This window comes from Podarcis filfolensis (assembly GCF_964270895.1).
Source record: "Podarcis filfolensis genome assembly, chromosome: 5".
NCBI lineage: Eukaryota > Metazoa > Chordata > Lepidosauria > Squamata > Lacertidae > Podarcis > Podarcis filfolensis.
Window position 1 is genome coordinate 83267743 of NC_139608.1, and position 13962 is coordinate 83281704.

The following is a 13962-nucleotide window of genomic DNA, read 5'->3' on the forward strand; positions in this document are numbered from 1 at the left end:
CCTGTGCCCCAAAGGAGCCTGAGATCTTAGGAACACTTATTTGGAAGTCAAGTCAGTTGAACAAAGTCGGCTTACTTCCAAGTATACGCGGATAGCCCTAGATTCCATAGTGGTCCTTGCCCAGAATCCTATAGGTGGTCTTTGGTAAGCCACTCACACTCCCATCTGAAATTTTGGGAATAGTAGTAAGTCAGTGCTGTTGTAGCGGTAGTTGAGACAAGGCATATGAAGAGCTTGAGCAACAATAAGATATGCAATGTATTATTGTTGTTGTTATTATTATTTCAAATTTCAAAAGGAAAACACACAAGACTGGCAGGTCTGAACAGAAATCAGAAAGGGGGAACATTCCTGGGTGAAGGCGCTGGATCCCTGTTGCCTCCCCCAAAATACTCCAAGCTTGCTTTCTTGGCTGCCAGCCCGCCCTGGCAAGTGAGCCAAGGGAAGGGCGCCTTTCCGGCCTCGGCCTCTGGATCTAAGGAGGATTCCAGCTCAGAAATTGGCCGCGACCCCTGAAAGCCCTCCTGCCTTGTTCTTCCCTTGTCAAACGTGTTTTATATCTCCCACTGACCTTTTTTCCCTATCGTTGCAATGTGCGCAAGGCCACCCGGGCAGATCCGGAAACAAAAGGAGACACATTTCTCTTTCGATCTTTTTATTTGGGGCCTGTGGAGATACATACTTATTTACATTATTCCTTCGAAGGGCAGCTTAAGGTAAATGAGGAAGTTTGAGAAGAAAATCAGAGCAGCTATTTTATTATGATGATTTTACTGCAAACTGGAAAAAAGCACTAGGAAATAGTCGACCCGGAATCTTTGAAGACAGAGCGAAAGTGGGAGACTCTTTTGATGTTCAGTCGCCTGGGCATCATCCTTAAAGCTAGCCGAGGGTAAAACGGCCAAGAAAGAAGCGCTGCCTTGCCTACAAGCGCGCAACCGACGTCTCCCCAAACGTCTGGTTTTGCAGCCCAGCCAGACTAACGTTTTACTCCGAAGTAAGCGCGCGGGGATGGCGCTGGTTGGACTCTGTTGCAAATGAAAGGCTCTTGGCCATTTGTTTCGCTAGGGTGTTGTTGTTGTTTTTTGCCGCAGGAGAACTTCCCCGCTGGACCTGCGCCGATTATTATTTCTGTTTTAAGAAATCGTCTTGGTGCGAGCAAGGTGTCGAGATACACACACCGCTCACGGAACCACGTGGTAGATCAATAGGGCAGCGCGGGGGCAAAACGTGAGGGGTGAGTTAGCGGGGTGTGTGTGAGTGGTGAATCCAGTAATTGTGGAGAAATACTTCGAAGGCTGCAATGAATCGCCTCCGCCGAGCCTTTGATCCCGGGCCTTTCCGCCTCTTCTCCCCCGCCCCTGGCTCCTTCGTCTTCTTCTCCTCCCTGCGAGCTCTTGTCAGTATTGGCATTCCGCGGGCTGCTCAAGATGTCAATCTTAATCTCATTTTAAACATTCCGCCGTGCCAGCCGATTGAGAGACGGATTGGCGATAAAATTTCAATAATGCGCCTGCCTCCTCTCTCTCTCCCGCCTCCAAATCCGGCACCAACTCGCATCTCCCTCCCTCCCGCGCCACCAGGGTCAGTCAAAGTCACCTCTCAACAACCTGAGCTCGGTACGTTTACTCGGAAGTAAACCCTGCACAGTTCCGCAAGGCTTACTCCCAAGTAAGAGCGCGTCGGGTCGGGGCCGAAGTCGTTTCGCGAGCGCGCTTACTCAAAAGTAAGCCCCACGGAGTCCAGTAGGGACTTCAAAGGGGACTCACGCCAGGGCGAGTGGATTGCCTCTGCAACGTGACGGCCTCATCCTGTTCGTGTTTACTAGGAGGTAAGTGCCCCTGAGTTCAAGGGGACTGAGTCCCAGGGTTGCAATCTTGATTAGTCAACTGAAAATATGAAACAACAACAACAACAATAATAGTGACGCAGCGATCGCCGTGGGGGAAAAAAATCTGCCCGGTCACTCGGCTCTTTCTCCCCAAGGTGCGTCCGCCAAAAGAGAAGTGAGAGTCGCTCCTTGTTTTGTTGGCATACAAATTGCATTTACTCGGAGAGCGATTTACTCTTTAAATTGAATGGCTCTTTTTTCCAGGGAGCTCGTCTGCCTGTCTGCCTGTCTCTCCTTGCTCCCCTCTCCCTCTCTTCCTTCCTTCAAGTCGCACTAGGCTTGTAATCAGCAACAAAACCTGACATAAATCAAGGGAGGATTGACAGGGGCTGACAAATAACTGATTGATTGCGGTTGGGGAGCATTGACAACTGATGAAGGGGAAGAGAGAGAGAGGGAGAGGGAGGGAGGGAGGCTCCCCACCCCAAAAAAGCGGGGAGAAAGGGAGACGAGAGCGGCTTAAGGAAGGGCGGAGTGTTGCGAGCATGTGACGCTCGCCTCTCCCAATCTCCGTCCAGAGCCTCCAAGAGTCACCGAAGACCCGATTGGGCGGTTTTTGACTCGTACTTCAGGAGGCAAGAAGCCTATTAGTTCTTTAGTTTCGCGCTCCAGAAAAAGAACAAAAATGCTGCGCGATGGGCAAAGATTTAGAAAAAGGAAAGAAACCCACGAAATAATTTTCCGGTGTGCGGAAGAAGGGGGGCTATGGGAAGTGCGCCGTCATTAATAAGAGGGGATCAGTGTGGGGTGTGGGTAGTGGGGGGACCCCAAGAATAATTTCCCTGCCTTTTTTCTTTTTACGGAAGGCGGGCGCACTGCGGAGGCCTCTAAGGTACGGCACAAAGCGCGCAATTGCGCAAACCTACCTCGGGAACTTGACCACCTTGTCGTTTTCCTAGAGGTATTTACAAGCCCCCCCCCCCCCCAAAAAAAGATCTAGCGCGGTGCGGAGGAAATACTGGAGGGGAGCGAGTGAGAAAATCAATAGCGAGTGGCTTACGTGAAACACAAAATTGATGCCCATCCACCCTGTCCTCAGGAGCAAAAACAAGAGAGGCGGGGAAGGCGAAGGGGAGGAAGGAAGAAAGAGACCATTAGAAAAAAAAGCCAAAGAAAAGCGATCGCGGAGGGGGGGGGCGAGTGGTGGAAAAGCCCCTGAAGAGGGAAGGTGACGTCACATCCCCTTGACCCTCCAATCACCTCGGGGTCCCATTTGATTGGAAGGCGGCAAAGGCTTTAATCTCCGACTAATTCAGCTGCTTTTGAAGTGAGTTCCTCTGCCAGATCCGACGCTGGATGGGCAGCGGCTCGCATCGCAGCTGAACAGGGAGGCGGAGGAAAAAAAGGAGGCGGCCGGCCGGGGAAGAGCCCGCAGCCAGCCAGCCAGCCAAGCAGCCCAGGGAAAGAAGAGGGACTGGGACAGACAGGGGGAAGCAGAGCTCCAGATTTTCCCCCCATACCTCTCCACCCCCATCGTCAGCAGCAGCAGCAGCAAAAAAACACACACGAGGATTATTTCTGTTTTGTAGCATTCTTCCGTTTTGAATTCTCACGCACCCCTCCATCAAAGGACTTTCTTTTTAAAAAATTATTATTATTATTATTTTGGACGAGTCTTCCATTATTATTTTTTAAATTAAATAAAGTGCGCGCATCTATGTGTGATCCCTCCTTCTCGTAGAGATTGGAAGCAGACGCCCTGCTGGGGCTCCTGATCCGCGCGCCGGGCGCCCCCCCACCCCGCCAGTTTTCATGCGAGGCTTTGGGTCATGATTACATCCCCCTTGCTTTCTGCCGTAAGAAGTAGTCAGCACGGAGGAGGAGGAGGAGGTGGTGGTGGAGCAGCGGCGGCGGCGGCGGCGGGAGGAGGAGGCGCGAGAGATCTCGGAAGCAGCAACAGCAGCAGCTCCGGCTCTGATCTTCCCTGGCAAAGCGGACACACTGGGATTTCTACCAGCGGCGGCAACTGCAGCAACAGCAGCAGCAAACCTTTCTTCCACTCTGTCCCACCCTCGGACCCTTTGCGCCAGGCGAACCGGCTCCCCATCAAAGTCCTGAAAATGCTTACGGCACGGACTGGACACATTTTGCATCCCGAATACCTTCAGCCTTTGCCTTCCACCCCAGTCAGCCCCATCGAGGTAAGGGCGCCGCGATCTTGGGCGGACGGGTGACTGTGTTGAGTGAGCGTGTGTGTGTGTGTGTGTGTGTGTGTGTGTGTGTGTGTGAGAGAGAGAGAGAGAGAGAGAGAGAGAGAGAGAGAGAGAGGAGCACCGCGAGAGACTGACCACCTTCCCGGACGGGAATCCTTTGTAAAAAGGCGCTTTCCCATTTCCAACCGGCGCACCAGCCCAGCCCCCACCCCAACCGCGGGCTTCCCCCGCGTCCGGGCAGCGGAATTCTGCGCGCGTTTACTCGGAAGTAAGCCCCGCTTCGTGTTTAATGGAGGTTGCATGCTCCTAGAAAAGTGCTCCCCGGTTCTGAGAGGTTTGCAAATTTAAACAACCCTCGTAATGGTTATGTGCCCATTGGTTTGGTGGCCTCCCCCATAAAGGTGATTCTGCTGCAATTATCGGGCTCCACTTTTCTCCAGAGGAACGTGCAATGTAATGCAGAGTCGCGCCCACTCTCGGGTCCTGTCTCATCGTCCCCCCCCCACCTCAATCGCCCTCGTCTCCCCGCTTCATTTCGTGTGCCTTATCATTGGAGCAAAAAGCGCCTGTAATGTAGATCTAGCGAGCATTTCGCTGGTTCCCAACGCGCTGCAGTTTGAAAGAAGCAGTTTACCGATCATTTATTTGTGTGTGTGTGTGTGTGTGTGTGTGAAAAAAGGGAAAAAAACAAGACATGTTGGCGTGACTTGTAGGTTGGGAGGAGAATTGCAAGGGAAGCAGATCAGATCTTCGGGATGATAACGTTGTGGGGTGATACTGAGAAGAACTGCAGTGGGGCGGCGGCAAAGGGAAGCGGGTGGAAAGCAGAATGTACGGAAGGAGTAGGATTTCTTGGCTATTTCACCGAAACAGCTTGAATCTCTTTGACTTGGGATCTGTTTATAAATAGTATCACTGAGGGATCCACTCAGCTGGACAAGCGTTGCTTGGGGAGAGCGAAAAAGCTTGACTTCTTACCAACAACGGCGCGGGGAGGGGGTTGCAGCGTTGGGGGGAGGACTGTGGGGAAGCGGGGGGCAAAGTTACTCCCGGGTGACCAGCCGGAAAGCGAGTCTGCTTCCTCATAAAGCCGCCGAAGACCTTTACATTTTAAAAAATGCAAAAGTATTGCCATAAGTACTATGCAATTATAAAGTAATTTGCCTTGATAAAACAAAGAAAGCATGCTTGTGTAAGCCCAGAAAAAGTGTCCGGGCTGCTGATTGCGCCTCTCGGTAATTGCCAGGGGCTTCCGGATACTTTTGCAACTTTTTTTGTTTCCTTTAAACTGGCACTCCGCCTTTTATCTCTCTCCCCTCACCCCACCTCCCAGCAAGACCCCCATACTAAACGTTTGCATTTCTCCCTCTTTCTCCCCTCGCCCCCACCCCTGGCCTTCTGCAGTTAGACGCGAAGAAGAGCCCGCTGGCTCTCCTGGCTCAGACTTGCTCGCAGATCGGCAAGCCCGACCCGTCGCCGTCCTCCAAGCTTTCGTCTGTCACGTCGAACGGCAGTGACAAGGACTCTTCCAAGTCGGGCCCGCTGAAGCTCAGCGACATCGGCGTAGAGGACAAGTCCAGCTTCAAGCCTTACTCCAAGCCCGGCGCGGACAAGAAAGAGGCGTCGGCGGGCGTCGGGGGCTCGGCGGCCGCCTCGGGGGGAGGCTCGGGCGGCGGCGGCGGCGGCGGCAACGAGAAGTCGGGCTTCCGTGTGCCGAGCGCCACCTGCCAGCCGTTTACGCCAAGGACAGGCAGCCCCACGTCCAGCGCCTCGGCCTGCTCGCCCGGCCTGCTGCCCGGCGCCGACGGCAAGGCCGGCGACGCGGACAAGAAGGACTCTTCCGACGGCTGCGGCGCCAAGGCGGGCTCGGAGCCGTCCGGGGGCCACGGCCGGCTGGGCGCAGGCTGTGGCGGGATTACGGCGGAGCTGAGCCAAGCGGCCCACGAGAGCGCCAAGGGCCTCCTGGCGTCGTCGTCGTCCTCCTCCTCGTCGTCGTCCGCGTCGTCGGACTCGTCCTCCTGCGGCGGCAGCAACACGGTCACATCCTCGTCGTCCGCCGCGGCGGTGCTGAGTTCGGGCCTGGTGGCCCCGGTGTCTCCCTACAAGCCCGGCCAGACGGTGTTTCCGCTACCGCCTGCCGGCATGAGCTACCCGGGCTCCCTCGCTGGCGCGTACGCGGGCTACCCGCCGCAGTTCCTGCCGCACGGCGTGGCGCTCGACCCCACCAAGTCGGGCGGCCTGCAGCTGGCCGGTAGCCTGGGCTGCAGCAAAGCGACGGGCTCCAGCCCGCTGGCCGGCGCGTCCCCGCCGTCGGTGATGACGGCCAGCCTGTGCCGAGACCCCTATTGCCTGAGCTACCACTGCGCCAGCCACTTGGCCGGCGCCGCCAGCGCTTCGTGCGCGCACGACCAGGCGCTCAAGTCCGGCTACCCGCTGATGTACCCGACGCACCCGCTGCACACGGTGCACTCGTCGCTGAGCGGAGCCACGCCGCCCTCGCTGGCCGGCCACCCCTTGTACCCTTACGGCTTCATGCTCCCCAACGACCCCCAGCCGCACATCTGCAACTGGGTGTCGGCCAACGGACCGTGCGACAAGCGCTTCGCCACCTCGGAAGAGCTGCTCAGCCACTTGCGGACTCACACGGCCTTCCCGGGCACGGACAAGCTGCTGTCCAGCTACCCGAGCTCCACCTCCTTAGCCAGCGCGGCAGCAGCGGCCATGGCTTGCCACATGCACATCCCCACCACCGTTGCCCCCGGAAGCCCCGGCACCCTGGCTTTGCGCAGCCCGCACCACGCCTTGGGACTCAGCAGCCGCTACCACCCATATTCAAAGAGCCCCTTGCCCACCCCGGGCGCCCCCGTGCCTGTCCCGGCGGCCACGGGACCGTATTACTCCCCTTACGCACTCTATGGGCAAAGACTGACGACAGCGTCCGCTTTGGGATATCAGTGAGTTTTTTGGGGGCTTCTTTTGAATTTTTTTGTTTTTGTTTTGGTGGTCGAAAGGGTGTGGGGTGGGGCGCGAGGAATTTCAAGCAACGGTTCTCGTTGGGCGGGGGAGAGACGGGGAGAAGAACACAAAGCAACCCTTCAAAACTTTCTTTAAAAAAAAATCCCACAAAAGAACAGAAAATTGAAATTTGACTTTTTTATATATATATAAAGATAGTGTTCATCTTGAGGACTGGATCCATGGGCACTGTATTTATTTATGTTAGCTTCAAGCGGGACAATGAATCAATAAAAGTGCATTACATAACTTCAGCTCGATAGGCTTAAAGGAGAAAAAAAAGAGAAAAAATTAAAGTGGAAACACCCGTTGTAGAATATAAATAAATAAAACGAAAACGAAAATAGAGGTCTTCTCTTTAATGTTACTTTAAAATTGCTATGATTGTATTGTACCTTCTTATTTAATGTCTCATTGGGGGTGGGTGGGGGAAAAAAAACCCTAAATGCATGTCTCTTTTTAAAAATCAGAATCAAACAAACAGAAACCCCTTTACCACTTAACTTGCAATTTGTCGTCTCGAATTTCAAATTGCATTTATTTTTTAAGATGTATGCCATCGCAGAAAGAGAATTGGTATTTTTTTGTACTTATTCTGGAAGAAAGGAAACCCAACAACGATTCCAAAAACCTCCATTTGCCTTATTTTTGTTCTTTAAAAGGAACACTGGACTATTTTTTAATTTTTAAGTCCACCCTGTAGAAGGGGCAGAAGCAAGGATGACGTCATGTATTTAAAATAATAGACAATGTATCGCTTTAAAAGATTAAAATTCCGTATATTTGATGTATTAAAAAGGTTTTACTTTTCTTTTGCAATTACCTTCTGGAGTCTGTTATAAATACACCTAAGTGTGCGGTGGACGGAAAGTGACTAGGGGAGAAAAACTAACAAACCTCTAAGCGTTGATTTAATTTAATAATAATTATATAAAGTTTTATTTGTTAACTAACGTTTTTCCTCTTCTAACTTAGAACAGTGTGTTCCTAAGAGTCCCCCCCCCCCCGCTATACCACAACTGGCAATTAAATTAGAAAACCCAGGAGTCAATTTAAACCGCTCCCCGCTTCTTCCCAGGGAAAAGCAAGGCTTTTGATTCTAACTAGGGAACTGCTAGCCAGGCTTACCAATCTTGGCAACCGGGGGGACGGGGGGAAGCGAACCTCTGTGGCTGGGAAAAGGGAGGAAGAGAACGGCAGTTTCTCGTCTGTAGTAACTTTCTGTGACTTTACCAAAAAGTTTAAACCAATAAATGGGGCGCGCGGTGGGGGGGGGGATATCCAGGAAAACTTCGGGCACAATTCGAGGAGGAGTTCTCTTGTGGAAGCCCAGTAAAAGTCGGGGGAATTGCGTAAAGGGGCTTAATGCTCCTGCGTTTCAGTAGGGCTGGCGGAGGAGAACCTCCCGCTGGATTGTTTCCTTTACGACTTAGACCTCAATCCACCATTCGGCGATTGGGACAATTCTCTGTGGAAGAACCCCTGTTTCAGTCGCTTCTCAAGCCTCCTAAAGGGGTCCGTGTTATTTCTTTCTCGGTTTTCCGAACTAACACTCTGTCCCCAAACTGGCTTGCGGCAGTTAAAAAAAGCAGCGCCATTCAGTCGACTTCAGTTGGGCTGGCGCAGACTTCTCCCTTCTCTTTCTAAACCCCGTTTAGTTTTTTGGGGGTGGGGGCACTATTTATGGATTTCAGTTTTCTGAAACGCAAGCATTTTGGTTTCTCCGGGCTCCGTCGCCGGAACCCAGCTGTGAATCTGGCTCCTTTGCCCATTCTTTCCGCGTTTCCTCGACGGCAGAGATAGCAAAAGGGTGACAAACGGGCTTTTAGCTTAAGAAAACAGTCTGCAGTCATCGCTGTTTACCTGTGCCTCGGAAGGAGGAGGGTCCCGCTTCCTGCATTGAGTTCAATGGGACTTACTCTCGGGGAAGGTTGCACAGGACTGCAGACCTCCTCCGGATCTGCAAGGGACGGACTTCGCTTCCATTTAAGGGGCGTCTAAAAACTAAAAACAAAATTGCCACATACAAAGAAACAGTCCTCCTTGTATTCAACTGCCTCTTAACCCCAAGTTCCCGTGGGGAGGGTGGCCCGGACCAGGCACGCTCTCATCCAAGCAGGCGGTGCAGAGGATGGCTGTTTAAGGGTGCGATCCTAAGGACACTGGCTATGGAAAACGGGGGGACTTTGTGTGAGTAAAAATGGGCTGTCAGTGTTTGGAAACAGCTATTCCACCCCAAGAGGGTGGTGTGGAGGCGTGAAGTCTTATCCCCTTTATCTCCTTTTAAGCAGCAGGGGGTGAGAGCCGAGAGCCACATAGGCCGAAAACCAGCCCAATGGCAGCTACGGCGGAGGGGGAAAAGCAACTTCGTAACGCGGTGGCCTCTAGGTAACCTGCTTGGTTTGTGCAGGCGTTCTTCTGATTATGCTTTCGCCCATAACGCATAGATAGCCTCCAGTAATTAGAAGTTAGCTTCGCCATAAACCCCCCCCCAAAAAAAAGGAGGGAGAGAAAAAAGAGAGAGGAGCTATGTCAAAGAAGCGACGCCAACAAATGCCCAGTTCTTGCCCAGGCATTTATGCCAAGCGATTAGGAGCAGTAAATGTGCAGAGGGTAGAAAACGAGAGACCCCGTGGTTGGAGTTTCCGGCGCTGCAGAACGTCAGGCTGTTTTTCCTGGTGCGGGGGAGGGGGGGGATGACAGTGACTTGACTCTGCGCGGTGCCTTGAGACGCACCGACGGGCAAGGGCGATCTCCCTTTGCTGTTGCTAATATTTATTCGTTTTATTTCACCATCAAGGAATTTTAACTGGGCTCTTTTGGTAATGGGTGGCAAGGAAGGAACTGGAGGTCTTTTTCAAGCCAAGAACAATTACCAAACGCAGGAGTAGGAGATCGAGAAATGTGTACAAGTAACTAGAAGTACGTGCACATTTGGAAACGAGGAGTCGTGCTTCTCTAATTATGGAGGAACCCAAACTGTTCGTTGCATGCTGCAACATATTTGTAGTGTAATGGGGCTGGGTTATTTTTTTTTGCCTTTGTTTTGGTTTTAGAAAACGGAATGAACCCAAATCTCCCTGGTGTGGCGATTTCCTATTTTCAGGGAGGGGAAAATCCGCCTTGGAAGAATTAAAAGGGAGCGTTAAGTTAAAAGCAGCAACAGTCAAGCAGCTAGGAGCGCATGAGATGAAAGGTGACCTTTCTTACAAAAGAAGCGCCCGCCCTGCCCTCAACAAAGGACCCGCTCCGGCGGAAAGTTCTCCTGCGCAAGCCTTACTGAAATGAATGGGAGCCAGGAAAGACTGTCTGATTGAGGGCGCCCCATTCATTTCAATGGAGCTGGCGCAGAATAACTTTCCGCCGGAGAGGTTCCTTTGTTATTGCTGCGTTAGATAAATATAAATATATATACACATTCACCCGGCAATAGGCTCCATTGTACTTAAAAGAACTTCTGCATGGGCATATATAGGATTCCGGAGTGTGATCCTAGAGCGTGTTTACTCAGCAGTCTGTCCCATTGTGCGCCATTGGGCTCAGCCTCTGCTAAGCCTGCGTGAAAATGGCAAGAAAGCTGGAAGTTAGTGATCTGTCTGTCTCACAGCTCGGCTAAGCCCAAATACCTTGGCTAAAGCCAATTAAACTGAATGTTAATTTTGCGATGCAGCGTCTTTGAAGTCAATGGCTCTCCTAATCTCGTCTAAATCTGAGTAAATCGGTTTAACAGAGTTGTGGATGAGGCTGGAGTCCGAGCAAGCGACTCTGGCGGTGCTGTTCACGCTAGCCTGTATAACTCAAAACTTTCAGTCGCTTTTTATAAACTTCCTGAGCTGTTCAAACATTTGCTCTGGCCCAGTGTCGCCTACATTTTTTAAAAAAATATTAAAAGCCAATAAATGGGCGGAGGGGACGAGTGGGTGACAGAGCTGACACACTCACACACAAGCAATATGCGGATAGGGTCCCGAGTCCATTTTTGTCTTGCTAATGTGGAGTTGATAGCAAGCCGCTAGTCCCTGCGACGTACGTCGGAGAATTTCAACGTCAAAACCGCCTTCAAGAGGACAGGCAACAGAAGGGCAGCCCCCTCGCCCTCCCCAAATCAAGAGCTCAGCCTCGTCTGCATCAGACAGACGCTCAAGTCTCTCGGCTTCCCTCTGTGTGGGGAGCGCGGGGAGAACACGGACCTACCTCTTTGTGTTTATTTCCGTATATATTTTGTATTTGCATTTCCATCTAAAAAAGATCCGCCTAAAACCATTATTTTGCACCTTTCCATGGCAAAGGTGCACAGACGTCAGTGCCTTTATTAGGCCCAGCAAAACATGTCGCGAAAACAGAGAGGGAGCTTTGGAGGGAACTGTGTATCAGGCCAGATGCGAACTAAAGTTAGAGAGAAAAAAGTGGCTTGATGTTGGTTAGCTTCTTCTCTAAGCTCTTCGGGCAGAGAATTTGCCTTTCTCTGTAAACGGTACGCTGGTTCCTGTAGCAGTCCTAACAGCATGACTATGATTAATTATTTAGTTGTCCTTTCTGGTTTGCAAGGGGTTGGACTGGATGACCCTGGGGTCCCTTCCAGCTCAACAATGCTATGGTTCTGATTCGAATACTGAGGGCGCAGAATGGCTGGGGGGAAAAACGTGCGTAGGTATCTCCCCCCGCCCCCCGTTTATTTTCTCCACGGGGAAACGTAATGGAACCTGGTTTTGGTGAAGCACAGCAATCCATAGAGAGGCCAAGACTGCGCGCTGCCTTTTGCGCGCTGCCTTCTTTCAGGAGAATGAGGTCAACCCGCTTACCAGTGTACGGCGCAAATGGGCAGGTGAGGTCAGGGGCTCTCTCCCAGGAGAGGAGGACTTGGGTGCTGGTGGTGAGGATGAACGCGCGTGTGTGTATGCAGGATGTCATCGAAAGCCTGGTGTGGACACCAGGATTGGAGGTCTTCAGCTTGGACTGTGTCTCCTGACTCTGGGGGAACGTGGAAGATTGGGAGAAGGTCCGACGAAACGCGCACGGTTGCGTGTTGTTCATAAGCCCCAAAGGAGATCCAAGGAACAGATGTGTTGCGTGTTGGGTGGGGCAGCGTGGGAGCAGAGGGCTGGACAAAGGGCACGAATGATCGCCTAGAGAAATGCATGTAGTTTCATACAAAAGCGGTTTTTAAAATTTCCCTTAAATATATAAGCAACCCAACGTGGGTCTCCCCCCCCCCCAATGTCACGAGTCTAGAATTTAAAATTCCCTTCCCACACAGTGGAGAGAAAGAAAAAACTTAATTATATATAGAGGGTAGTAGTCGTAGTACTAGGTGTGGGGTGTCGCAATAATGCCTTTTATTCGACGCCTGGCGTGCCACCTGTTAACTCAGTAACGTCTCAGCCTTCACCGCGCCTGTTGCGTTTTCCAGTCCGAAGCAACTTTAAGTGGTCTTTAGCGATTAGATCCGGATTGCTTTATTATTATTATTATTATTATTATTATTATTATTATTATTATTATTATTATTATTATTATTATGCCACATCCCTCCAGGGCATGGCGGTCTCTCCCTCCGCGCATTTTGATGGATAAAGAGACAAGTGGCGCTGACGGGAAGCTCTTTAATCCCTGTGAAAGCAGGTATTTGCAGTTTATGTCCCAGAAAGGTAAGCTTACATGGTCCAGGAGGAGCAGTTTATTCCTCATGTAATGGTGAATTAAGGAACGGTGATCAAGGAACAGGCACAAATTCATCAGGAAACCCCACCACCCCAAGTTGACAGACCGTGTGTGTGGGGGAGACTGAGAGACTTTATGGTTTAGAATATTACATAGCCCAGAATATTTTCCAGAATTTCCAGGGTCCTCGCTACAAAGCTGTAGCGGAGCCGAAGAAAGGTCTCGTTTCTAGAGTTAAATACTTGGTGGGTTGCATGTGTCTTGGTGCTTAAAATGCAGCTATTTTTGCGTGTCTTTAGTTATGTTCAGCTCTTTCTGCGTACCTTTAGCCGCTCTTGTGGAAAAAAGAAAAAGGGTAAATCCATTATGGCTGGCTGGGAGATCACCCTGAAAACCTGGCGTGTACCCCCCTCCCCCCTTCCCCAAATGAATTAAAGACAACCAGACAATACTGGCCTCTGCCTTCAGCGTCACGTCGAGGCACGCAAGAATGGTAACCCAGCAGCAGGAAGACGCCCATTGGAACCTGGAAGATCGCGAAGGTTGGGCTGGAGGAACGGCTGGAGAGGTCGCACGTCGAGGCCAAGCCTCCTAGCCCTGCGCACCACCAGCCTTGGCAGGTTTGCTCAGAAATCAGTCCCACTGAGTCCAAATGGTGCTTCCTTTTAGATAAGAGGTCACAGGAGCTCTCTCCTTCCTTGTCCTGTCCTCCTGGATTGCACCGCAACCGTGGTCCCTCACCCCCACCGCCCTTGTTTCTTTGCAGCAAACTTTTCGAAGGGCGAGGAAGAAGCCAATGATTTGGCCAAATAAAATAAAATTATAATTAAAAACTATTAAACGCAGTGATTCCGCTTAGATGCTATCCTGTGCGTCCCAATCGGTTCATGTTCCACTTTTATGCCGTACTGGGATGCTATACAAGGGTGCCCGAAGATGGGGAAAATGAGACGGACCCTTAATTCTCTTATTATTTTGCTTAATTCTCCGGCTTTGTTTTCCCTGGGTGCCCCCGCCCGGCGGAGTTCAAGCCTCTGAACACCGCCAGGCGGCGCTAACCATTCCATCCATAGCAAGGCAGTGAAAGCAAAAGAATGAGCTGCCACCTCTATCCAAATGTGGACTTCTGCTCTTTTTTTGTTGCGCGCGGGGGCGGGGGAAATTGAGAACTAGTTGTTTCTGTCTCCTATGTTTCTCCTTCCTTTCTTTCTTTCTTTCTTTCTTTCTTTCTTTCTTTCTTTC

General features: G+C 51.3%; 1 protein-coding gene across 1 annotated transcript; it reads left to right on the forward strand.

Moving 5' to 3' along the window:
* Window positions 1-3660: 3660 nt before the first annotated feature.
* On the forward strand, window positions 3661-7878 carry ZNF503 (zinc finger protein 503; the record flags this gene model as incomplete). The annotated part of the gene is made up of 2 exons (XM_083614727.1): window positions 3661-4032; window positions 5449-7878. The coding sequence occupies 2 exons, from the start codon at window positions 3661-3663 to the stop codon at window positions 7000-7002; spliced, it is 1926 nt and encodes a 641-aa protein (XP_083470853.1). The 3' UTR covers window positions 7003-7878.
* Window positions 7879-13962: the final 6084 nt, after the last annotated feature.